At 45.0% G+C, this 25011-nt stretch overlaps 1 protein-coding gene and 1 non-coding gene across 2 annotated transcripts in view; both read right to left on the reverse strand.

Moving 5' to 3' along the window:
• LOC135385237 (glycoprotein antigen BM86-like) overlaps positions 1–25011 on the reverse strand; it is a 152062-nt gene that overhangs the window by 44688 nt on the left and 82363 nt on the right. The window contains exons 12-18 of the mRNA XM_064614439.1: positions 21265–21396; positions 21021–21152; positions 19549–19680; positions 16083–16180; positions 13241–13296; positions 12228–12367; positions 10045–10215 (exon numbers count right to left, since the gene is read on the reverse strand). Coding sequence (XP_064470509.1) covers positions 10045–10215; positions 12228–12367; positions 13241–13296; positions 16083–16180; positions 19549–19680; positions 21021–21152; positions 21265–21396 — 861 coding nt within the window. The remainder of the gene's footprint in view (positions 1–10044; positions 10216–12227; positions 12368–13240; positions 13297–16082; positions 16181–19548; positions 19681–21020; positions 21153–21264; positions 21397–25011) is intronic.
• Positions 24662–24734, reverse strand: Trnat-ggu (transfer RNA threonine (anticodon GGU)). The gene has a single exon. It is a non-coding gene; the product is annotated as a tRNA-Thr (tRNA).

Genomic DNA, 25011 nt, shown 5'->3' on the forward strand with positions numbered 1-25011 from the left:
GCCGGTCCTGCTGTTGTTTGTTTGTTTGTTAGTATGTATCTGTCACGTTCGTAGCGCTGTTCAAGCGCTAGCCGCGTAGCGATACGCGGTGATTCTCCGATTATTCCTGAGCGCTACGACTTAAGCCTTTTCCCTGCTCACTTAAGGAAATTTGTGTATCCCTGTCCTGTGACACAAATGCGTGTAATTTTTCGCGGTTCTTTTCTTCTGTCACTGCTTTTACTCAGAATGTAGGTGAGGGGGGGAAAAGTCAGCATCCAGGTAGAGCAGGAGAAAGCCGCTCGGCAGAGGAGAGTTCATGAGAATGGAATTTGTTTGTTTTTTGTTATATATCGTTGAGTGTCAGTATTCACTAGAGGTGTGCGAATATTCGAAATTTCGAATATTGTTCGAATATTGTTGATATTCGAACCCTATTCGCATTCGAAAATTTGATAATCGAGAAATTTGAATATTCGAAAATTTCGAATAATGGAGCACAAGCGCCAGCATTCCCGCTAAAATGAACAGAATTCCAGGTATTGGGATTAATCTTGCGAAAATTCCACGTTTGGCACGTCCTTAGCGCGATTTCCAATTGGAATCGGACTTCATGTGCATCCAGCAAAACCGCAAGTTGGCTTCACAGCATGCTTTCGCGCATTGCGTGCAGCCAACTTTAAGGCGCAACGTCTGGTAGGCTACCTAGCCGATTTGATTTTTTTTATGTGTGCTTTCGTTATTTTTTAAAAGATAATACAGACTCGAAGAAGTGTTTGTTTGTTTGTTAGTATGTGTCTGTCACCTTCGTAGCGCTGTTCAGACTTTATTTTCTTTGCAAAAATTCAGACTTTATGGTATGAAGCTGTTCGAGTAGAAGTGACTTTCTGCGCTCGCTTAAGATAGATTGTGTATCCCTGTCCTGTGCTTTCTTCACGCAGGGCCAATGCAAATGAGTATTTAGCATTATGCAATAATTATCTGATAGCAGAAAAGGGTGTCTTTGTCGCAGTTTATTAGCGTGTGCGTCGTTCTTTTATTTATTTTTTTTCTCTTATAGCTATGCGAGCAAAAGTGCGTGTAATATTTCGCTGCTCTTTTCTTATTTTCTCTACTTTTTATGTAGAAGAAAGCCTCCTGCGTAAAAGCTGAATAGTGTTCTACCAGTGGAAGTGGGGTTGTTTGTTTGATTTTGTTGGGTGTTCGATATCTTGACGAAGTAAGCAGAGCTTAATTTTGCAGGTTTTTGAGCAGAAATGCTGGTATCTGAGCACGGAGTACAAATTTATATATTTCTCTGCTCCCTAAGAAAATTTGTACGTCGTTTTCCAAGCAGACCGCGTTTAGTTTACGCAAAATAGAAAAAATGAAGTTGTGTATGCTCTATGATGATCCGCCGCAGGCTTAGGCCTTTTCCCCGATCACCAGTGTTTTCGCATTCGATGTCGCATGTCTAGACTTGTTCAGTAGTGTTGCAATTTTTACCCTTCGCTAATATCTTGTTGCTGCCGTCTTGTGTTAGACGTTGAGCTTCGTAGCGATGTGCGGTAACGCTACGATTATTCCAGAGCGCTCCGTGTGTTTAATGCGTTGTCCTCTGTGCGTGCGTGCGTCTGCTTTTTCCCCTGATTTGTGACGTCATCGTGCATGTCTGGACTTGTTTAGCAGTGTTGCAGTTCTTCCCGCCGCTAGTATGTTGTTGGTGTCATGTTGTGCTAGCTGCGTGGCGATGTGTGGTGACCTGAGGTCTTAAGCCTTTTCCCTGCTCACCTAAGGAAAGTTGTGTATCCCTGTCCTGTGCTTTCTTTGCGACAATGCGTCTGTGTATGTGGCATTATGCAAGAATTATCTGGTGGAAGAAATAGGTGTCTTTTTCTCAGTGTATTGGCGTGCGCTACGGTTTCTTGCAGTTACAGCTATTGGAGCACACATGCGTGTAATTTTTCGCGGTTCTTTTCTCCTTTCACGGCTTTTACTCAGAATGTAGATGAGGGGAAACAGTCAGCATCCAGGTAGAGCAGGAGAAAGCCGCTCGGCAGAGGAGAGAGTTCATGAGAATGGAATTTGTTTGTTTTTTGTTATATGTTGAGTGTTAGTATTCGCTTTCCTCGATATGTTGAGGAAGTCAGCCGTTATAGGTATTTGTGCAGAAATGCTGGTATCTGAGTGTGTGGAGTAGAAATTCCTATAAAGCACCTCTCCTTGTGCATTCCTGAGCTCCTGTGTGCGCGCGCGTGCTTCTTTTTCCTGGTTTGCGACGTCATGATGGCATGTTGGAGCTTGTTTAGCAGTGTTGCAATTTACCCGCCGCTATTATCTTGTTGTTGTTATCTTGTGTTAGCCGCGTAGCGATGTCCAGTGACTCTGCTATTATTCCTGAGGTCTTAAGCCTTTTCCCTGCTCACCTAAGGAAATTTGTGTATCCCTGTCCTGTGCTTTCTTTGCGACAATGCGTCTGTGTATGTGGCACTGTCAGATACCAGACATGAGTGTCTTTTTCTTGGTTTATTGGCATATGCTTCAGGTTTTTTTAAGTCAAGCACAAGTGCGCGCAATTTTTCGCTGCTCTCTTCCTCAGATCACCGATTTTACGAAGAAGACAGTCGCATGGTACAGCTGAGAAGAGGGTTTCTCTGATTGTTTGTTTGATTTTGTTGGGTGTTCGATATGTTGAGGAAGTCAGCTGTTAAAGGTATCCGTGAAGAAATGCTTGCATCTGAGCGCAGGATAGGAATTCCTGAAGCACGGCACCCTCAGTGTAAATTAATTATTTTGGATATGAGTCTGCTTCCCTGCATGACAAGGCTGAAATGGGAAGAGAGAAAAAATTGGAGCGCTTCATTAGTAGCTATCCAAGTAATAGGGCAATTATAGTTTCCATAGAAAGTAGAATTTTAATGGGCTCCTAAAATTATAGTTTAGTTGCAGTTTTTCTAAACTGCAATGCAATAATCATTAATATAGTATAGGAATGCTATCGTGTTCCCGTAAAGGCGTTCTGTCTTGTGCTTTGGAATGCGCGAATAGAACTTTGCTCCCAGGCTTTCCCGCCTTTATGCTCGCAATGCGCGAATGGAACTTTGCCCACCCGGCTTCCACGCCTTTTTTGCTCGCAGGTGTAGCCTCAGACAACGAATGTATGAGCATAGAAAGGGTCATGTATTACATAAGCCTCGAGGTGATGTTGAGTGGTCTCACTTATTATTTTAAAAGATCAGTGGCAGTTTACTGTAATTCTAATGACCATGATGAGCCTTTGGGGTGAAAATCGTTAATATGCGGGGTGCTTTTTTGTTGAATTTTAATGAGAGAATCAATGTCATTAAGAGTAGGACAAAGGAAATAATCTTGCGATTCAATAAATAATAGGAGTCTTTGTCGGTGTCTTCTTCAGACAGGATGTGATGACGTCACGCGGTCTGTAGCAATGCATTGACCGTTACTGGAAAAAAAGTGTGGCAATAGAAAAATAGTGTGTATTGTCCTGGGCAGATTTATGATGAGCACTGTTTTTGAATAAGAGGAGTGCGTGTGCTTAGAAATAGTTTGATGCTGGTTTCCTTCTTTGTTTCTTTTCGCTTTTTCCCCCCTTGTCTGACAAACATGTGCTGACATGCCTGGGCTTGTTCTGACATGCTTTCCTTCTACATGTAGTTTTTTTCTTTTTGTACAAGGAATATTCTTGACGATAGTGCTGCCTTGAATGGGAGTAGAGCTATTCTTAATAATTTTGCGATTCATTTAGTTCAGAGAGTAACCGCGAGGGGGACAGGTGTGTGACTTTATGTCTTGCTGAACCATTTTTTTTCCTGTACAGTAAGACTTTGGGAATGAAATGCTACAATCTCCTCTTGTCTATGGTGCTCTTCTGCAATAGTTTCCTATGCAATCGTTATAGAAGAATAAAGGAAATAATCTTGGGATAGTGATTCAATAAATAATAGGTCCCCTGTCTAGAGCGCACGCGTCCTTGAGCCACGCAGGTGCATGATGACGTCATACTGTGGCTTCACTGCAGATTGACCAAAGGAGCATTAGTGGAAAAAAACTGTGTAGCCCTGAGACAATAGGATGACGTCACGACCAATGAGAACGGCCTGCAGGGGGCGCAAGGATTCACTTCTCTCTTGGACACTGACGGGTCTCGACATGCAAATTCTTCTCCTGGCGTTGGCCGTCAGTGGAAGAGCGTAGCTTCGGTGGGGTTCTGTCTGCCTCTGATGGGGTGCGGATGTGTGGTTCGTCACTGGTGAATGGTGTTCGACGATGCAGGTGGATTTTGTGACGAGTGGATTTACAATGAGGGAATGCTGTGAACGAGAAAAATGATGGTGAGTGCCTTTTTCACTCTGTTCAAGTGTTTGTTTTCCTCTGTTGCCCAGCAGTCGTACGATTTGTCCTGACGTGTCCTGACATGCCCCGATATGCATGCTTTCCTTTGTTGACGCTTAGTATGTTTTTCTCTTTTGACAAGGAACATTGTTGTCTTGACGATAGTGCTGCCCTGAGTTCTGCGCTCCTGGTTACCCGTACTCTGTGTTGATTTGTTGAGTGTCAAGTCCTCTTATTTGTCGTTGATGGAGTTACGTGTTAGGATATTTTGTTCTTTTGCAAGTCTCATTTAGTAAGACTTTGGAATTCCTACGATCAGCTTTCATGCATGGTGCTCTTCTGCAATAGTTTCCTATTCAATCGTTATAGAAGAATAAAGGAAATAATCATGGGATAGTGATTCAATAAATAATAGGTCCCCTGTCTAGAGCGTACGCGTCCTTGAGCCACGCAGGTGCATGATGACGTCATACTGTGGCTTCATTGTAGATTGACCAAAGGAGCATTAGTGGAAAAAAACAGGGTAGCCCTGAGACAATAGGATGACGTCACGACCAATGAGAACGGCCAGCAGGAGGCGCAGGAATGCTCTTCTCTCTTAGCCTCACGACCAATGAGAACGGCCAGCAGGGGGCGCAGGAATGCTCTTCACTCTTAGCCTCTCGGAGGTGGTCGCCCGAGAGGGCGCTAGGAGCGCGCATGCGTAGCGGCCGCGGAGCGGCGCCCCAGTCAGTTTCTCTCCGGCTGTCGCAGAAAGCAGACGTGCGCTCCCTGCGCTCGCTCAGTTTCTGGCTGGTTGTCACGGAGAGCAGTCGCACCGGTCTGCGCTCCTGCTGTGGTGAGGTGATTTGTTGTGTAACTAATGCTTTCGTCAACTTTGTTCCCGCTTTGTTTGCGATTTTCGTGCCCATGCTGGTTGCTGTTGTCCGGGCATCCCCGGCATTTTCTATCATCTTCTGCCTTGGGAACGGCAGTAGCGCTGGCGTGATTCTTAATAACTTTGTTGTGATATTAGTTGAGTAAGTAACCGCTAGGGGATGCAGCTGCGGGGCTTTATCCAGGAGAAAAAAGCATTACGAGTCAGTTCTCTGCCTGCCTCTCGGATGGAGCAGTCGCATCGTTCTGCGCTCCTGTTGTGGTGGGATCATTTGTTGTGTAACTAGTTCTATTTTCTTGTTAGCTATTGATGGTTTGCATACTCTTGCTTTCCCAGCCTCTGTATTATGAGTGTTTTTCTCCTTGCATGTCCAGAGCTGTCCTAACTTGCCCAGACATGCCATGATGACGTCACAGCTGACGTCACAGGATGTCCGGAACTGGTGCTGCGATGCTTTGCAACCTGCCTCCGTGCTCCGTCGCCCAGCGACAGTCAGCGGCCGTTCCGGGCCGCTTTCTTCAAGATGACCGTCGTTGATCCTCAACTAAACTCCTTCTCTCCACTCCATTTCTATCTTTTATTTTATTTTCTACCTATTTTTTTATTTTTTATCAGCTCAAGTAGCCGGAGACTCACACGGTGGTCTGGACGTGTCTTAGATGATCCCCAATTAGTGTAATGACTCCCTGAATGATCCTAATTACTGTGGGGGGTCCCAAATTGCTCTAATTGCTAATTAATGGCGTCCAGGCGACTGTGTGAGTTTCCGGATACTTGAGCTGATACACTACTACTAATGTGGTACAACTTTGGACAGTACAAGTCTCATGCTCGTAACTGTTTCTATTGCCTACATGTAATTAAGACTTAAGCACACTGAGAGGCGAAACTTTGATGCTGTCTTATGTGTCTTTTTTTGAGGTGTTGTCATATTCTGCACAGGGCTTGTAATTCTAATTCTCTCATCATATCTATTTAAATACTGTGGTAATGATGAGGACAGTGCACAGAAGGACAACAGTCAAAATATTGGTAGCTGTCCTGCAGAGGCACTTTCCTTCACATTTCCCAACCAATTCGCTGTATTTTTTACCAGTTTACATTTATGGACAAAGGTCTCCAAAGCAGCATCAGGTAGAAATTGTTTCATAAACTACTTGTTATTGCGGACATATTTTGTGTGAGTTAGTTGCTGTTTCATTTGTCTCTCACTTGTACTGCTGCTGCATTTCAGGGATGCGTTAGGTTGACCTTCCCCTGTGCACATCTGATGCCCATGCACCTTGGACCTCCTGGCTAGGCTGCTAGCTCTTGGTACATTAACCCATCCCACAAGCAAATGAGGAACCAGGGCCCTGCACCTGAATGCATCACTGTGAAGTTGAACATGTTGGAGAACCCACAGGGACAAGTACAAGAAACACATACAGCGTTCAACTAGCATCTGGTTTATTTGGACAAACACTCCTAGTCCGAGTCAATCTGTTACTACTTGTACACTCTGTGTTTGTTGTCCTTGTCCCGGTCCATTCTCCAATATGTTAAGTCCAAACAGACATGCTCTATTGTGGCACTGTAAAGTTTTCAAGATAAAGCAAAATTTCAGCCATGCTTTGCTTATCCTTTTATTGTGCAGTTCAATGTACATCTACACCACATTACAGAGCTGAAACAAGACATTGACAGCAGGAATGAGGCAGGTCTCAATGTTATGCTGCCTGACATGAGTTACAACTGGACTGATCAGAAAGATTTACTTGCAGCTTGTTAGTTTACAACACGAGATTGCTGTGGAGCAAAAGGATCCAAACAGCAGCAATTTATATGAAAGAAACCTGCATCAAATGGAATAAGTGTGTGAACACATGTACACTCACATAATTTCCATGTCCTACGAATACAGGAAGTCATCTTCAACCAGCAAGAAACAGGGACACAAACATGCACAACAAGACTATCTACTTCACTGTAGCAACTGCGTGACAGAATACAACAAAAACATATCTTTTACTTGAAGAAAAATTTAAGAACACAGGCGCGAGACGTGGAAAATTTGGGATCTCTTCTGGAAAAACTCTGGGCAGCTTCTTCTAGTAATCTTTTACTTAGTTGCTAGTAAAGCAGATTGCCTTGCTGTGCGTGTTCGTGTCCCTGTCTCTTCCTATTGGAGGATGCTCGCTCAGTACAAACTACTCCACTTCGCAAGTTTGCTCCGAATACAAGCAAAGAGCAAGACTCATAGTGTCACCAATATACTGCATTGTAATAAAATTGGTATCCATAGTAAGGTAAGTTATAACATGTAAATATGTAAACATGTAAATGAAATATGTTATCCTTCTGAATCTGTTGGTATCCTCATATGGTGATTGGACGAGCAACAGCACATCCAGGTAGCCCCAGATCCAGCTGGTGAATCATAGACACCTTTGAGAAAAAAAAAGATCCTTAAATTTCCTGTGTCAATTAAAAAGGGTAAAAGCACTAAAATATACCTTGTGCTATGAAAGACAACCAAGCTAAACTCTACACAGGATATAAACATGAAGCAATATATATACAAAGTATGACACTAAAGTGTGTTTGGTGTGTGTGTGACCCTTCTTAGTGTTTGTCCTGTACAGTTAACATCGTAGTCCAACATGCCCAACAAGATGTTTCACGCAATATAATAAGCAGGGTGGGACTGGTTCAAATGAGATGCGTTTCTGAATTCAGGCGATAAAAAGTGGGGTGCTAGTTGTGGAGAAACTGGCATTTCATGTGAAATACAGCCCAAAAGGAAGAGATAGACGCAAGATTTGATACGGAATTTGTAGCGATGGCTGCGAATTTTTTAGCTATTTAGCTAAAGTTTGAAAGTGGTAACCAGTGCCCCTTAAAGAAATTGAAAAAAACATGTTACTGTACCTGTTGTCTGTTGGAGCAGGAAGTTGCAGCCAGTAGCATAGGTCGGGGAAAAAAGAGGATGCTCCGCAATGCACTAGAACAATGTGCTAGTGCAGAGCGTCGCTACCGGGCCCACTGCACGGCAACACACAGTACACGTTCGGCTCCTCTGATTGCAAAACCAGCAGAGGCAGCTGTTGGGCTGTTGTTTTTGAAGTGGGCGTCAAGCACTGAATCGAGAAGCTGGTCGAACTGACGAACGGCGTATGATCGTCGCGACCATGTTCGTCTTGATATCTCTAGTATACAGTGTCGTTGCAACGGATCCGTAGAATAAGGATCATTGTCCTCTATTACTGCATCTCTGCTGTTCTCGCGAGGAAATCTCTGAATAGCGACGACAGGTAACATTCGCTCGCGTCGGACATGTTGACATCCAAATGCCTTGCATAGCTTGCAGACGACGGTGGATCAAAAGCGTCCCGGTCCAGATTCTGGAGGCCGCGCCCTGATTGGTTCTTAGATAAATACGCTTCCACACTTTTTGAGAGAGGAATTAGTGGAACACAACAACATCCGTCGTCTGCTCTTGTCGTGTATTCCATCGAATAACAGCCGGACAACGCCACTATTTGGTGTGTTTTCGATGGCGTGTTCAGCAGTCCATAAGGAATAAAATGACACTAAAGTTTCCAAATCGCCCGAAACGGATGCAACTGTCACTCTAAAAGGCAAAGAGAGGAAAAGCCCGGTGTAATTTATCAAACGGGCTATTAGAACCACAATGCGACATGCTTTCGCTCGAGGATGTTTTACCACGGCAAAATTTATATTACAAAAAGGTGCCGAAAACCAGCCATCTCTTAGGGGCTCGAAATCGGGGGACGTTGTTCGATATATTCTGTCGCGTGGTAGCCGCGATATTCTCTTACAGGGTCCCGGAACGGCGGCGTGTTTTTTTTTTTTTTTTTTTGAGTGTGTGCACATCAAAAACTCATTGCACTCTCTACAGTTCAGCTCTTATCCTCTTTATTGTGCAAGGAACATGTGGTATTTGTCGTAGATCCCGGCGCTCCCACAAAGGAAATATTTAGGGTGGTGTAGGAGGGGCGCCTTTCGCCGCTCCTTTAAACGTACAGCAGAACCATACATCAAACCAAAACGAGACCACCACGTATCTCCTTGTGCTCACATAGGCGTTTGGTGTTCCTTGTAGACGATGAAGCCTCATGGGGCGCACTCGTGAAAACACAATTGTGAGCATGGTAAATTGTTAACAATTGTAATAAGGCTGCTGGTAGAAACTCCTCTTGGATTCTAAAATGCTCGATGACATGATGTAGAATTGGTGAAGCCCACTGGCCAATCGGAAGTCAGGCCAATGATGAGTGAGAACGTTGTTGCATAGAAAGCACCAGGGTCTGACCTTCGGCACTCCGCATGAACGCGACATATTAATGAAGTTGCATACACTAGAATTGCCTTGATTTTACTTTGGGAATGATAAAGTTTGCAGAGAACGAAGAAATATCCAACTAACGCTCACTAAAAAAAGAAAAGAAGGATATGTTGCCTCTGCGTATTGCGAAAACTTGAAACTTTCATTCTCGTTTATTTTTATTTTTATGTTTAAGCCGGCAGCCAAGAACTGTAACGATAATGCAATGACTGTATCAAAACGGTAACTATAGGCAAACTTGCACGTTTTTGTGCGGCACGGTTCGAACAGACTTCGGTGGATAAGTTGGTAGCTTGTCTGCCTACTGATCTCAAGGTGAATTGACAACTACCTTCGACGCCTCGTGGTCTGCGAGAGCCGTTAAACGCGGTGTGCCGTGTGCTGAAATTTCGGCTCGTGTCAAGAACCCTCATGTGGGCAAAAGCAATCCACAGAGAGACCACTGTGGCGTCGCTCGTGAACATGGTTGTCAAATATCAATTGTATCAAATATCAGTTGTCAACATACCAACACAAAGATCGACGTGAAGGTTCTTGAGCGGCGCCTTCGTTACTGTCCTGTATGGATCCGTACATTTCAGGGCGTAAGAGCCATCTTCCCTCCTAGCGCAGCTGTAGTGGTTTGGGAAGTTGAATGCGAATCCCTTGAGGGATGTTTCACACATGTCGTCCAGGTGCACTGTAATGGTTATCGTGAAACTGTAATTGGAGATAACAACTGGGAAGCTCTTAAAATACTCTAAAATAATGTCTTCTAGCTCTGCCATAGCTCGACGCTGGACCCCATAAGCTGACGATGTCTGAAATACGTAGGTCAAGCGGTATTTTTGACTTACGATTGATCCGATTTGACTTATTCGCTACTTACTTATTTATAAACCCCCAGTAGTTCCGCTATATTTGGGAATGTGTGGAGTCCAGCTTGTTTTACAGCTTCAGCTGTATAGTGGAGACTTTCCCGCGATCGCGTCGGAGTCGTCGGCATTCGCATGTTCGCACAAGAAGAGTTCGACGACATGGGTAAGATACTATCACAGAAGCGGCGTGAACGAAAACGACGAAGACAGCCGGGAAAGACACGTGAGTTATGTTATTTGTGCAATTTTACAGCGTGTACAATTTTAGTGAAGGCTTTCCCGAAATCACGTCGGCGCCGTCGGCATTCGCATGTCCGCACAAAACTCTTATCGCATGTGCGCTCAGGGCTGGGAATAAGGAGGGGAATCTCACCAGTTTACAATCGCTATCAACGGAAAGTGAGATAACTGAGTGAGCTGGCAATAGCTTCAAATTCTATCACGGAAGGGCGAATATCGACAGAACTTTTGCGGACGAATTCCATCGATTGCCAAGAACACCGCCTACACAACATCACTACGCAGTGCGTGGAAGAACTAGACAAGCCTCACTCGTTGACACTCGCAGTCCTAAATGTACGGTCCATACAGCTCTACGAAGAAGACGTTGTACTCGACGATGTCCTCCGTAAGACATCACTCCTGTGTCTTTCCGAGATGTGGATGAAGACGGAGGGACCGATACAAGTTGACGGCTTCAGTGCTGCGGGGCGCGTCGCACCGAGCGGCCGGACTTGTCATTTACCTGCGTGCCGGAGCACTGCCTACTACACTTGACGTCACCCTTCCTAGATACGACGACGGAAAAATTTGTGCCGTGCAGCTTCCCACAGGGCTCGTGGTGGCTGTGCTACTTATCGACTCGCTGCGCGCCGGAACGCGTCCGCGACTTTATCATGTATGTACTCGCGCCTTACCGCACGCACACGCTTCTCGTCGGAAACTTCAACGTGGACCTTTCACTGGCCAAGAACACAATTTTCCTAAGTGATATGTCCGAACAACTGGACCTTCCGCTGTGCACCGACATCTGCAAACACACAACCAGACATGGCTCGTGCATAGTCTTGGTGTTCGAGAACAGCCCCCTCGTTCAGGACACCACTCACCTCGCCAACCATTTCAGTTTTTCAAGTACTTTATTTTGGATCGCGATTTCGTAGCGCCGCAAGTCACACAGGAGAAGCGAATAAATTATAAGACGAGCTGACAAGATTGAAAGACAAGCAGCAGACAAGCAGATTTTCCGTGACGTACTTGCTGTGGAGCGGCGGCAGGATTACATTCCAAGTGTGGGCTCGGAAGCAAAATGCGGACTGATTATGTTACCCAATGCTCCCATCTCGAGAAATAGTAATATCTTTATAACTGTTATCATGCTGTTCTATTAGTGGACAACTTTTTGCCCTCAGATATCCGCTGTTACTCGCGGGAAATGCAGTGCTTTAATGCAGTCATCTTTACCCCATACAGTCATCACATCAGAAAACAGCGGTAATGCCGTCTGTTACAAACTTCCATCTTTCACACTTCACTTGCTGTTACAAAGAAAACTATTCACAACCGCCATCGTCTCTCCCAACGTTGCTGCGTTGCTATGGGTTTAAACTAAGCCAAGGTGTCCTCCGTCTGTGCACTGTACCAGCAGACAACAGCAAGCGGCATCAGCGAGCGAGCAGTGTAGCGCTCCAAAGTTACTTTTCGCTGTTTAGTGGGCGCTCCAGGTGCCTCATGCTCCCGATCTGAGTGCCCCAAAAGAGAGGGGCCTACTTAACGCACCCAACGAAGGCCACCAGTGAAACAATGTGCTGCAGAAAAATATGAACGAGGTTACCAGTGGCAGATCCACGTTGTATCCTAAGGCCCGGCGGGAAGAAGCATGCGTCCTTTTCTTGGTACTGACAGAGGAGTATTCTTCTCACAACTGGATCTCCTACAGGCCTCCTGAATGTTAGCTGCACCTCATACGTGTCTCTGGAAAACCAACGAAGGAACAACTGTGCCCGTGTAAGATAGTATCCACTCTGAAATTCTCGTCAGTTGTCTTTTCCTCCACTTTTAACGCGCGCATGACAATTTTCTTTCTGTTTTCATTCTTGGCGAGGCAAATTTGACTGGTTTGTGGCATTGCCAGACCTAATAGTTACTAAACTTCACTGCGCCGAATTACACTTGTCCCCGCCTCGGTCGGCAGTCCAACCGTGCAAAAGGCGGGCGGTCACTATTTCGAGACAGTGTTTTTCACCTCTTATAATGTCTTGTATGAGATCAGTCGATCTATAGACATTGAAAACTAATTTGCGTTTGATTCGCATTCATTGCTTCGTGCACCCAAACTCAAGTCGGGAGTTATCAGTATTGTTAAAACTTTTTAATATTTTGTGCCACCTAATATCTCCGGAGAAGTCGTTGATTTTAAAATGAAATAGTATATCGAAATTGCCTGTGTATAGACTGGGACCATTCCAAGACAGGGAACGCGTTTTGCAATGTGTCATTGATAATGCCGAAAGTGATGTCATTGTTCTCTATGGAGATCGATGTTATGTGTTCCTTACTATTACTACTGTTTAATGTTGCACATTAGTGGAAACTACATATTTGAATTAATTCACGTTGATATTAATATGTAACAGGGTCAATGGTGTTAATGTTAATTAACGCTCGAGATACGACGATTGCAAAAGTGTGAATAGTCATTCGCTGCATGGTCTCGAGCCCGCTGCATATTCGTGGGCCACCATGACGGCTTCTCTTCCCGTTTATCTTTGCAACGTGATATTTCAACATTCATTAAGCAGTTCATTTGTACAGTTTTGTTTAGCCGCCGTAAAATGATTGACTTACGTGCAGCTGATCGCTTTAGAAGCCAGCAAGTGACGACTACCATACAGCATGAACATCTGGAACGAGAAACAAACATACGAAATTCGATACTTCTGTGCACGCATTGTATACAAACCATACCATTGACCAGACCAAATAGACTTGTGGTACTGTGAATAAACCTCTACCGAAGAAACGACACGGTGACGCAATTATGTCGTTGGTAGACATAAGGAAACCGCTGTTTCGCAATGCTGTATTCCTTCACGAAGGTCGCGGGTGGCTTCTTTGCATTAGTGGTACACACAAATGAGGTCACGTTGTCAGTTGCTTTTACAGTGCTCTAGAAGATTAGTAGTGGAAAGGGTGGGGCCGATTACAGCTCGATAGATGTGGAAGAACGTGCGGACGACCGCTGCTGGCTTCGCTGGCGCTGCGGTCGAATTCGCGAGGAGAAACTTGGAAGGGTTGTTGACTTCTGCAGTGTTTCTACCGTATTTGCGTGATGCTTTGGTGACTTGAAACGACACATCCTTTTTTTTTTTTTTTTTGCGAAATAGTGAAATTGAAATAATATGATGCTGTTGATAAGTGATATTGAAATAATAAGTGGAACTTCTGCTTTCTTTGGCGGTGCTTATGTGAACTGGTGCGCGATGGAAAAGAAGAAAACAGACACCCATTGCTACGCATTGGGCTGCAAGACTGGCTACGCGGGTTATCGTTCGGAGAACGAACAGAAGCTTCCCTTCATTTTGCGCACAAAGACGAAAGCCGTCGGAAGGTTTGGTAGAGCAACCGGTGGCAGGAAGCAGTTTTTAATAACTGTTTCCTGCCTTAGCTTTTATAGCCTTGCAAAATCTGTTGTGAATGGTAATGCTGAGCTCGGCGTGTTAAACGCTCTGCTCAGTACAAACGATGTAGAGGAACGCCAATGTTATAACGCCGAAAGCCAATAGGTGGAAAAATCAGGACACCGAACAATCAGAAGGCCCAAAATAAAATGACCAAACAGACAGAAGAGGGTTAGCACCCTCTGAATGATCACTGAAGGCTTAAGGCGATTGTCGTTTTCATAAGATTATGGGAAAGTTTTGTAGCTCTTGTATTTGGAATCAAATAATTGCAAGGCATAGCATTTGGTGTTCGGAAATAGATTGGCTAGGGAGAGGGAGAGAAGAAAACAGTAATCTATAACATCCTGCTACAAAAAGAAAGAGCCTGGTGGGTGAATGAAAGTGAGTAACTTGTATCGCCCACTGAATGATGCGCTGGTGTTCATGACAGTCCTGACTTTTTTAGCTGTTGCGGGGCGCAACCTACCTTCCGATTTAATTTTTCTAATTTATGCTGTGTAATAATTAACGCGCTTTGAGTGCTTAGGCGCTGTGTGCGGCATCACACAGGCAAACACTACCAGGTCGCACACAGAAACAGGGGTGTCAAATTTCACTTTACAGTTCCTTTAAGTACCAGTAATGCATTTTTGGTTTGACGTTATGTGTGTCCAATTCGACGCTTGCATTTTTAATGTGCCTTTTTTTTATTCATTCTGTATGAGCACTGAAGCAACTGAAGGGCAAACTCGTGCGGTTCTATACGAACGATCAGAAAAGAGCCTTTTTTACAGCAACTCTTGTGTTTGCTCTCATTTGTCACGTGACAAAAGCTTCGTGAAAGAACGAAAGTACAAACGAAGCCCAGCGCTTCAAACACCAATAATAATAACGCGCTGGCGAATAAGTCGGCGACTCCGCATAACCACTGCGTAGGTTTCTGCTCGAGGGGGCTACAAGAGCGCCCCATAGCGGCATCCGCCTCAGCAGTCTCACGGAGAGGGCGGCGCATTTTCCACTACATCTTCTAGGGCACTGTAGTCGCTTTAGTGTCTTTATTCGCGGTCCCAGTCCACCGCGGAAAGACAAGAAGGCTCCACCCAAGGGTTGGTTGCATCGTCTCGAATGTCAATATCGTAATCCTGTGCGGAATGTGGTTTGTTATTACGACTTAGATCGCGCTTGCTTCGTATAGAGACACCACGTGCACTTCAGGTTCCTGAAGATAGAAAAGCCTGGTAGCCATCTTTAGAAAGGACTATCGAAAACATAGGGCTACAGATAGAATGAGCACAAGGCCATACAACTAATAATATGTAAGGAATTTGCATAAAACCTTACCATATTAAAAACTATATTTATACTTGGCTTCCTGATGACCTATTTTGCTATAGTAGTTCCTGTGTACCAAGTTGGTGCCGCTGTTGTACCGTCTGACGTCATTTGTTTGTAAACACGGAGAGGTCTATTGTGTCATCGCAGAATATCATATTTCAGTTACGTGTTTTCTACGTCTGAAAAAGCAGTCCGTTTTGTGCCTAGGTATGTACGCCACACTTCAATAATACCGTCATCTACCACCATAGTTTTGTACATCATACTACAGAACCACACAATTCGTAGTTAGTACATAGCTGTTCATGGCGTCGCACTTGCCTCATGTTTTTACATTTCTTGCCTGATATTCAATAATCACTTCACTTCTGACATATGAACTCGTCAAAGGTGACTCCCTCCCATATTCCCTTTCATAATAAACCTAAGTCTATTTGCCCCCCTCCCTCCCATCGATGCGTTAAAGCTTAAAAAGCGGTGCAACATGCTGACAAATTAAATAAATTACTAATATTATTTCCTAAGTTGTTACTGAAACAGATTAGTGGACTATAATACCCTCCAGTGTTCTATCACTATAAACCGCGCTGAACATGACATCTATGCATCGAGGTCGGAGTAGTAGACCCCCAGATGTCCGCATCATTGTGCGTTTCTGCTCTTGTAAGAATGTGAATGTGCTGCACACTTACAGCCTTTTCAATGTCCTCTTCGTGATCGCAGCTCAAGGTGGAATAAGTTGTGAGCTGTGACGTAGCCACTTGAAATGTTGCAATATATCGAATTGTGACTGCGGGAAACAAACATATCACATATTGTAAGTGCCACCGTTATCGAGCATAACGTTGTGTTCGAACGCTTTGCGCAAAAGGCGTGCGAGACGAAGAGTATGGCAGCAAACAGCGTGTACATAGCAAACATAGCGACCGTCATCGTTATTCTGCACTCTCGCCCACTCTCTCTCACAATATTGCTGCCCTGGCCACATCCAGCCCACCAACGCTCTGCCCTAGCTCTCTTCACATTCCTGGATACCACAGGACTTCGATCGTTCCTGTGAAGGGGCTCATTATTTCCTTCCACGCATCACCACCAGCAATGGGGTAGAGCATCGCCCCTGGCGCTGAAACTTCCTATTCATAATATCACAATAAGTTGTTGTTGTTGTCATCGTTATATATTTAAAGTTCATGGGCTTCAAAGCCGATTTGGTAGAGCCCGTGGCGAATCACGGGCCGAAGTAATTTACCAGATCCCGCGGCTCAGTGGTTAGAGTGCTGGCCATGTCACGTAGTGACTGGGAGGTACCCGGGTTCGAATCCCGGTGCCGGCTGTGTTGTCTGGAGTTTTTCCTGGGTTTTCCTCAGAGGCTTTCAGACATATGTCGGCAGAGTACCCTTAGAAATCGGCCCAGGACGCACTTCCCCCCAGGGCGTCAGCCGTGCCATTGCCCACATCTGTGAGGCCGACAACGGCGAGCCCTTTCACCATCACCACCACCACCACCACGGGCCGCAGGGATGCATTTAACACGCGCTATGCCCAGGACGTCAGTCGTGACGTTGCACACCTCTGTGAGCCCTTTTACCTTCAGCACCACCACGGCGATATGGCATAACGATAAGTTGAAGATCGTACTCCAGCTTAGCCGTCCTAAAACACGTAACCGTCACGACGTGACACGGAAACACGATGATGCAAACACATCAACACAACAGTGTCTGCAAGGTCACCTTTGCTGCAACATTAGTACGAACCAGTATGAATCCATTCTTGATCACATAAAACGAGGTATACTTCGATATTACATTTTGAACCCTCGTTAACCAGCGCCTGATAACCTTAATTAGTTTTGCAATGTGGCTTCGGCAAGGTCATTTGGATACATCAAGACACCCTGTTGCGCATCTTTACTGTAGTAAAATTCAGTTTCTAGATATGGAATGCAACAGTAACACTAGATAAGCACATAAAAAATAACGTCGCTTGCTGCCTTGCAGTAAATGCAATGAAACCTATCTACTACGGACACCCACGGAGCCAGGGCTCAAATCTTGTACTTGTCGTTATCCAGTAACGCGCGTGAAATGCATCGCCCCGCCGTTGATTCGTCACTAGCTATCGCGCGAGGATGAATCTCAGCCTTCACTTGTCGGCCTGCCAGAAACGGTTCTCAATGCGGTCGCGTGACGTTTGGAGCACGCCGGTCCCAAAAGTAACGATAATGATCGTTATGGTTCGAGTTCAAGGCTGGGACCCAGGATTCTTTTCCGCTGAAGGGAGGTGTCCCTACACGAGAGGTTTTGAAATAAAACCATTTAAGCTTTCCGGGGAAAACCCAGCTGTCTGCAGTAAGGGAGTGTCCGTCTTAGAGGGGTGTTCGTTATGGGAGGTTTCACTGTGTACTGTACTAACATTGCGCTCTTGTAGTCTTGGTGCAGGCAAAAATGAGCGCCATTTTTTTAGCCTCACTTGAAAAGGAGAGCAGCTGGTATAATCAACAACAACAAAAAAAGAGTTCTGTAACATTTCACTCAGAGTACGAATTGGAAACACAGATATGTGGACACGGTGTAGCACACAAAGTGAGATTTTGTGCATCTTTACACACAATGGACACTGTCACGCGAATTGTTCGTTCTTTCGTTCGATGTTTGGGATTTACTGTGTTAGGTACAAACAAGTCCCGGGCGAAAATCTGGACTGGTCCCAGAATGATTCCCGTTGAATGTGGAGGGTCCTAGCTGGATTCCCAAATGGTGGGTGGTTGGTTCCACTTTGGTGAAATCAGTGGTGCCATTCCGGCCTCATATGGTTCCAGAAGTTTCATCTGGAGGTCAATTAGCCCACTTGAGATACGAAGCCGTGCAGCTTCCCGGCTTCACCTTCTCCACTCTTTCCACATACCTCTCTGGTTTTGTTTGATCTATTACTTTGATCTATTTTAGCGCATGGATTTTCTCTTTTTGTCGCTTTTTATCCAGGTGCGGGCGTCTGGGATAAAATATATGCTGTAACTTCAATTCGTGCACATATTCTCACCTGAAGGTGAATATCATCATAAGATATAAAGTACCACCAAAATGTCAAAAGACACACTTTAAGAATGATAAAAACTAAGCTAAATAATTAGAAGAAATAAGAAAAAAAACGAAGAAAAGGTAACTGCAGAGGACGATGCAATGCAGATGCAATAATTAAAACGGCGAGAGGGCGAAACTGTCAGTTGGGGTGACAACTTGGAAACAGCGTTGGAGCAAGTTGGTTTTGTCTGCGGTTGCCGCGGCAGGGATCGTGTATCTCCTGTGCGGTATTTGCGCGTGTTTTCGTGCGCGTGCTAAGACAATGCAATGAGAATGATTCACGTGGAACACATTGTCGATATCCCGGAAGAGCTTTGACGCTATGAGGACGATGAAACGCAAAACGGACTGCACGTAGTGCTTGTTCTGATGTTAGCAGGTAAAAGTGAGGGCCGTGATGTTTTGATTAATATTAATTAGGTGTTTCATTTTAGAAACGAGGAACTCGAAGAGAAACAGGATAAGAAGAATATAAATTTTCCGAACGTATGTTGAAGAGGAAGCGCGTACATGTCGCGACTTGCATGGAGAACAGGGGTGTCATGTGTCATCTTCTCTGAGAAATTACAAGATGTGAGGCGGTCAACAAAATGCTACGCTCCCTGTGGTCCATGTGTGCATCGAACAGTCAACACAGACACATGCCATGTCTAGACACAGTGAGTGATCACATGTATACTACGTAGCACGTACATGTAGAGATATATTGATTATTTCTTTCTGCCCAGTGTATGCTTTTATTAGAGTAAACAGCATTTACATGAACAATATGTGCATTTCTGCGCATTATTTTCTGTCATGCACTCATTGGTCTCAGCTGCTAAGTGGCCGGATGCGGGACCATTCAGCAGAGGGGACCACTGGGTCTATTGCACTCGTTCCACTTCAAGTGGCGCCATCACGATATTGGTTCCACATTCAAAGTGGGACCTGTTCAATAAACCACTTTGAAATGCTGCCACTCCAGAGTTTTGCCTGCGATACCAGGGATGAATTATTTATGTAGGAGAGAAAGCCCCTTTTGCGATGTTGCGCTGAGTCATCCAGTATATTGTCGAATTAAAACAATACTTACGTAGTTCGCACTGGCTCTCATGATCGTTCCACACCAAAGGATGAAGGCAAATGCATGCTTCTTGATTCTTAACGATGTTACAAGTTGCAAACGGTGCAGTGCACTTCTGTTCCATCGCAGGTGTGCAGTGTCCTGTTGGTAGTGTTGAAACGCGTCTTAAACCCACATGCGTAAAACATCCCGGAAACATTGAATGTAGAATTTATCTGTTCGTTACAGCGCGCTCTTCTTTGTCACTAATAGCACATCTTTGTAGAGAGCACGAGTACACGCTCGGTGAGCGAGAAGGCTCGTCATAAAATAGTTATTTCTTTTTCTGTTCTCTTTCTCATTCTTTGAGGCTAACTTTTTTTTTAAATACAAATCCACAAACATTGGGAAGAATGCACACTTGCTCGTGTATACAGTAACGCAAAAGGGGTCCTTTGTGAGGCATCGTGAACCTAAGGCTGTGCAGCAGTTTTTGTTTGCCACAATCTAAGATGGGAAAGACCAAGCAGCATGGCTGAGCGGGTTAAGGCGTCCTGCAAGTTGGCGGTGGTAGCTAAAGTCGTGCTGAAGACTGGGAGATGGTGGGTTCGAATCCTACCACCGGCTGTGCTGTCTGACGCTTTCCCCGGGTTTTGCGAAGACTTTCAAGACGAATGTCGGCGCAGTTCTCCCTGAAGTCGGCCCAGGACGCATACTAACCCCCTGTCCCGCCACTCCTTCCTGCTGTCCTCTCTGCATCTGGCCGCATCTGTTCGCCGCTCGTAGCCACACTTGCTTCGCGGTGCCAACACGGAAATAATAATAAATAAATTCCGTCAATTCGTCACTCGTAGCTGGCGACAAAACGCCAAAAAATACCCGGGGATATTAACAGTATATATCCGTCTGTTGTGCTGTACGTGTTACATCTAGGCGCTGTGGTTGTAGATGAAATGGCGTCCATGCATGTGATCCTGTGGACAAGCTCCACATACATCAGGACTTGTGCATGAAGAACTTCCTCGTGCCGGCATCCGTTCGCGGGTTCGATCCCTACCGAGGACGGTCACAATGTGGAGGATAAACGTTACTTCCAGATCTGTGTGTCGGATATTTCCGGCGCCACGTCAACATGAACCCCAGGTGGTTGAATTTATCCGCCACACAAAAAGGCTGATACACGTTACCTAACGCGTAAATCTGCTCTAGTTACCGTACACAAAGACCTCAGCGGCAGTAAACAAAACCAATCTCAGATATATAACTTAAAAACCCGAGACTGGGTGAGAATAAACGACAACACAGACAAGGTCTCCAAGTCTGTGTTCTCGTTTTTTCTCCCTGAGTCTCGGGTTTTTAATTTCGGGATCTATACTACTAGCTCGATTGCTACTTCTCTATCCTCTCGCAACCTCAGATGTTGGTGTAGAGGTCCCTTTCCCTTAACAGCCACATGTAGAGATCGCCCACAATACTCGACAAAGCCATTGATAGACTCTTACCAACACATTTGCCACTGATGAGGATGTGGTCGTCGACGCATCTGCACTTTGGTTTCGTTCCTTCTATCTCACAGAGTTGGCCTCCACGTTCCATGCAGTCATCCGTTTGCTTTGATGTGCACTCCGATCTCGCTTGTTTAAAAGGGAAGGAACTATACATCTTTGTTGTTTGTTACGTACGAACTGTTTGCGGAGGGAAGGACAGATGGAAGACGACGCCCAGACGTCAGGCTTCTCAACTCACGTTTGCAAGTGATTCCGTCGACTTGAAGAGATTCGCCGCTTCCGCATTTGCACGAAAAAGGAATGTCTGAGAGGTCATCAGTGGAACAGCCGTTGTCGCAAACGTCGGTTGCTTTGTTCCAGGTGCATGCATCTGTTGAGCAACGGAAACGTGGGGTGCAAGATGAACTGGCAATAAACACATACGCCTGAACAAATAACATTACGCACATACTTCATTCTTCATTTCTTTGTGTGTGTGTGTGTGTGTGTGTGTGTGTGTGTGTGTGCGTAATGAGCCGAATCTAGTTCGTAACAGAAAATGTTATAAAATACAGACAGTGAACCCCTGACATTCTTAAGTAATGGCGGCCTACCTAAGATGTCTATTTTGCACGTATACGTGCAAAATTGTGCGATTGTTTTTTTAGGTATACCTAAAAAAACAATCGCACAATTTTCCTGGAATTCTTAGAGTGATAACCGAAACGATTGTTGCATTATGCTCTATACCGTTTACGAAAGATGCATTGCTACACGACCCACGCACGCATTCCTTCTACTCTGTGTTTTGCAGCGCTTACGTCCCTTTCCCACATGCGGCAGGGATGTGCGGAACCACGTGCGGCTTGCTACGCGTATTATGCATGCCACTTCCTTTCCGTTAAACTGTTTCAACCCGCGACTCTCCGTAGACAGATGCCGTCAAATGTGAGTGCTTCCAAGATCGCGCAGATAAGACGGCGAAGGACGACGAACTCGAGTTATGCTGAGCTATATTCGCGTTTTGCATGGCCTGTAGGTGGCGCATCTAAACTCCAATATGGCGGACATACCCAGGTTGTCGGTTAGTTTCGATTTTGACATTGCTAAACTGCAATGCTCATGCCCTGCTAATTCTGCTAATTCTCGAAACTGCTAATTCTCGATGCCCTGAACGAGTATTAAACGCTGCTCAGGCGTATATATATATACTTCTGGCAGGCGTAAATCTCGAATTTGATTTAAATCCACAAAAGAGAATGGCAGATTTGATTTTGATTTGATTGGCGGCTTTATCATTAGCATGATTAGGATTTGATTTGAATCACACTTTTGCTCTATGATTTGGATTTGGATTGAATCATATTTTTGTCGATTTCGATTTTGATTGAATCATCTTTTATCTCAAAGATATGAATTTGTATTTGGATTTACATAATTTGCCATGAAATTCAGCCTATATGCATGAGGGATGTGCATGCTTGCGCGACTGTGGCGCAACGCTTCCTCCGGCTCTGGCTGCCTCGGCTGTACTGTGTAATGTTATGCTGGCACTAAATCCAATACACTTCAATATTCGGCGAACAGGCCACTGAGAAAAGCTCGGCGACTCTTCACAGGATAAGAGATTGTTACTCGGTGGTGCTGCTCGAACACGACGGTCTCGACGGTTTTGCACGCTGCTTACATCAATTTACGGCTATACTCTATGCCCTAACAAAAAAGAAAAAAAGAAGAGAAAGAAAAAACGCGCTAGGAGCTTCCTTATCCTTCCAATTCCCCACCAAGTGCTGTATCATTTTGCTGCTGTCTCATCTCTACATTTCAAATAGCTCTTTGCATTCGTTTGTGCTGTTTGTACTGCACTCCAAGAAATGTATCGTGTGGTAGGTGCACCGTACCAAGACCAGCGACAAGGAAGTAATAAGTACTGCTTTCTCCGCAGCACAATATTCGTCCTACAATCAAGTTCCCATTTCTTGTTACCACAGCATATACCCATGGAGCTCCACTGAAATAGATGGTCTTCAATGTTTCACCTCCTTTTCTGAGTTACTCAACTGTTAGGAATTTGTGTTAGTAATTAGGTATTCTGTGTACAAATCCGAGCTTCGAAAACTCTGAACGACTCTGAAGCCATTCCACAGCTGTTCAGCAGTGTTAGTTCCTGTTCCGGAATTTTTTATGCATTTGAAAAATCCGTATTTAAAAAGGGATTCGATTTTGCTGAAAATAAATACGGACTGATTTGATTTACACGAATAAATTTAAATGTGGACTGGTTTGGACATGATTTAGCGGCGTCTGCAAATTGCGGATTTGACTAAAATGCGATTTCTTTCCTCAAATCCCCAACACTGGTACGAACATAGTTTAATATTTGCAAGGTAATGTTGTGACACCCGTGTGTCACTATGCGCATGTTTTCCAGAAACCTGAACGAAACGTTGCATTTTTTCTGCACTCTTTCAATGATTTGACGCGCTGATTCAAATGCACAGTTACAAAACTGACTTGGTATACGTTTTCGCGCTATCCCTTTAGCTTTCTTATACCCCTGTCACACGGGCATTTTCGATCCTGCTCGACCGAACCTGCTTGAACCCAATGCAGATCGGATGGTGCTACACGGCCGCTTCCAAGCAGGATCGAACTTTGATCCTGCTTGACTCAAGACAGTTCCCATAACAGGATTGAGAATTTCAAGACGGCTCGACGGCCGCCATTTGCATTCTCGACCCCGGTGAACTGTCATAACTTCGACTGACATAGCTGGCCGTGTAGCAGCGTCAAAACTCGAGCGTGCTCGGGAAGTTCGATGCAGATCGGATTCGAGAAGGATCGAAATGCCCGTGGGACAGGGGTATTACACATCATGGCTACTCCAGTTTGAAGCAAACTTGTTCTGTTTGAACAAGAGAGAAACTGATGTTCTGAGGCTGGAACAACATAGAAGGGACACATACAAACAAAGCCTCAAATTGCCTAGGAAATCAACGATGAAAGATGAAAGTCACTTAAAAGGTTAACCAGCTGTAGGGATCGAACCAACATCTTCTGAATTACCGGTCCAGGGCTCTACCAATTGAGCTAAGCTAACATGCCTCTCCAGCGACTTTCGGGGTGCGTCATCTGAAGGGACGACAAACCAGCCACTCACTCTCACTCCTTTCACTCTTACATTTTTTGCTCACTCATACACACATTCATACGACGGAAATCGACGCAAGCGGCACCTGTTGAACAAGAGAGAAACCGATGTTCTGAGGCTGGAATAACATAGGAGGGACAGATACAAACAAAGCCTCAAATTGCCTAAGAAATCAACGATGAAAGATGAAAGTCACTGAAAAGATTAGCCAGCTGTAGGGATCGACCCCACAACTGGATTACCGGTCCAGGGCTCTACCAATTGAGCTAAGCTAACACGCCTCTCCAGCGACTTTAGGGGTGCGTCATCTGAAGGGAAGACAAACCAGCCACTCACTCTCACTCTTACGCACATTCATACGACGGAAATCGGCGCAAGCGGCACCTGTTGAACAAGAGAGAAACTGATGTTCTGAGGCTGGAACAACATAGAAGGGACAGATACAAACAAAGCCTCAAATTGCCTAAGAAATCAACGATGAAAGGTGAAAGTCACTGAAAAGATTAGCCAGCTGCAGGGATCGAACCCACATCTTCTGGATTACCAGTCCAGGGCTCTACCAATTGAGCTAAGCTAACACGCATCTCCAGCCACTTTCGGGGTGCGTCATCTGAAGGGAAGACAAACCAGCCATGCCGGTAATCCGGTAAAGATGGGGGTTCGATTCCTACAGCTGGCTAACCTTTTCAGTGACTTTCATCTTTCATTGTTGATTTCTTAGGCAATTTGAGGCTTTGTTTGTATCTGTCCCTTCTATGTTGTTCCAGCCTCAGAACATCAGTTTCTCTCTTGTTCAACAGGTGCCGCTTGCGTCGATTTCCGTCGTATGAATGTGTGTATGAGTGAGCAAAAAAT

Source organism: Ornithodoros turicata, chromosome 2, assembly GCF_037126465.1.
Source record: "Ornithodoros turicata isolate Travis chromosome 2, ASM3712646v1, whole genome shotgun sequence".
Taxonomy (NCBI): Eukaryota; Metazoa; Arthropoda; class Arachnida; order Ixodida; family Argasidae; genus Ornithodoros; species Ornithodoros turicata.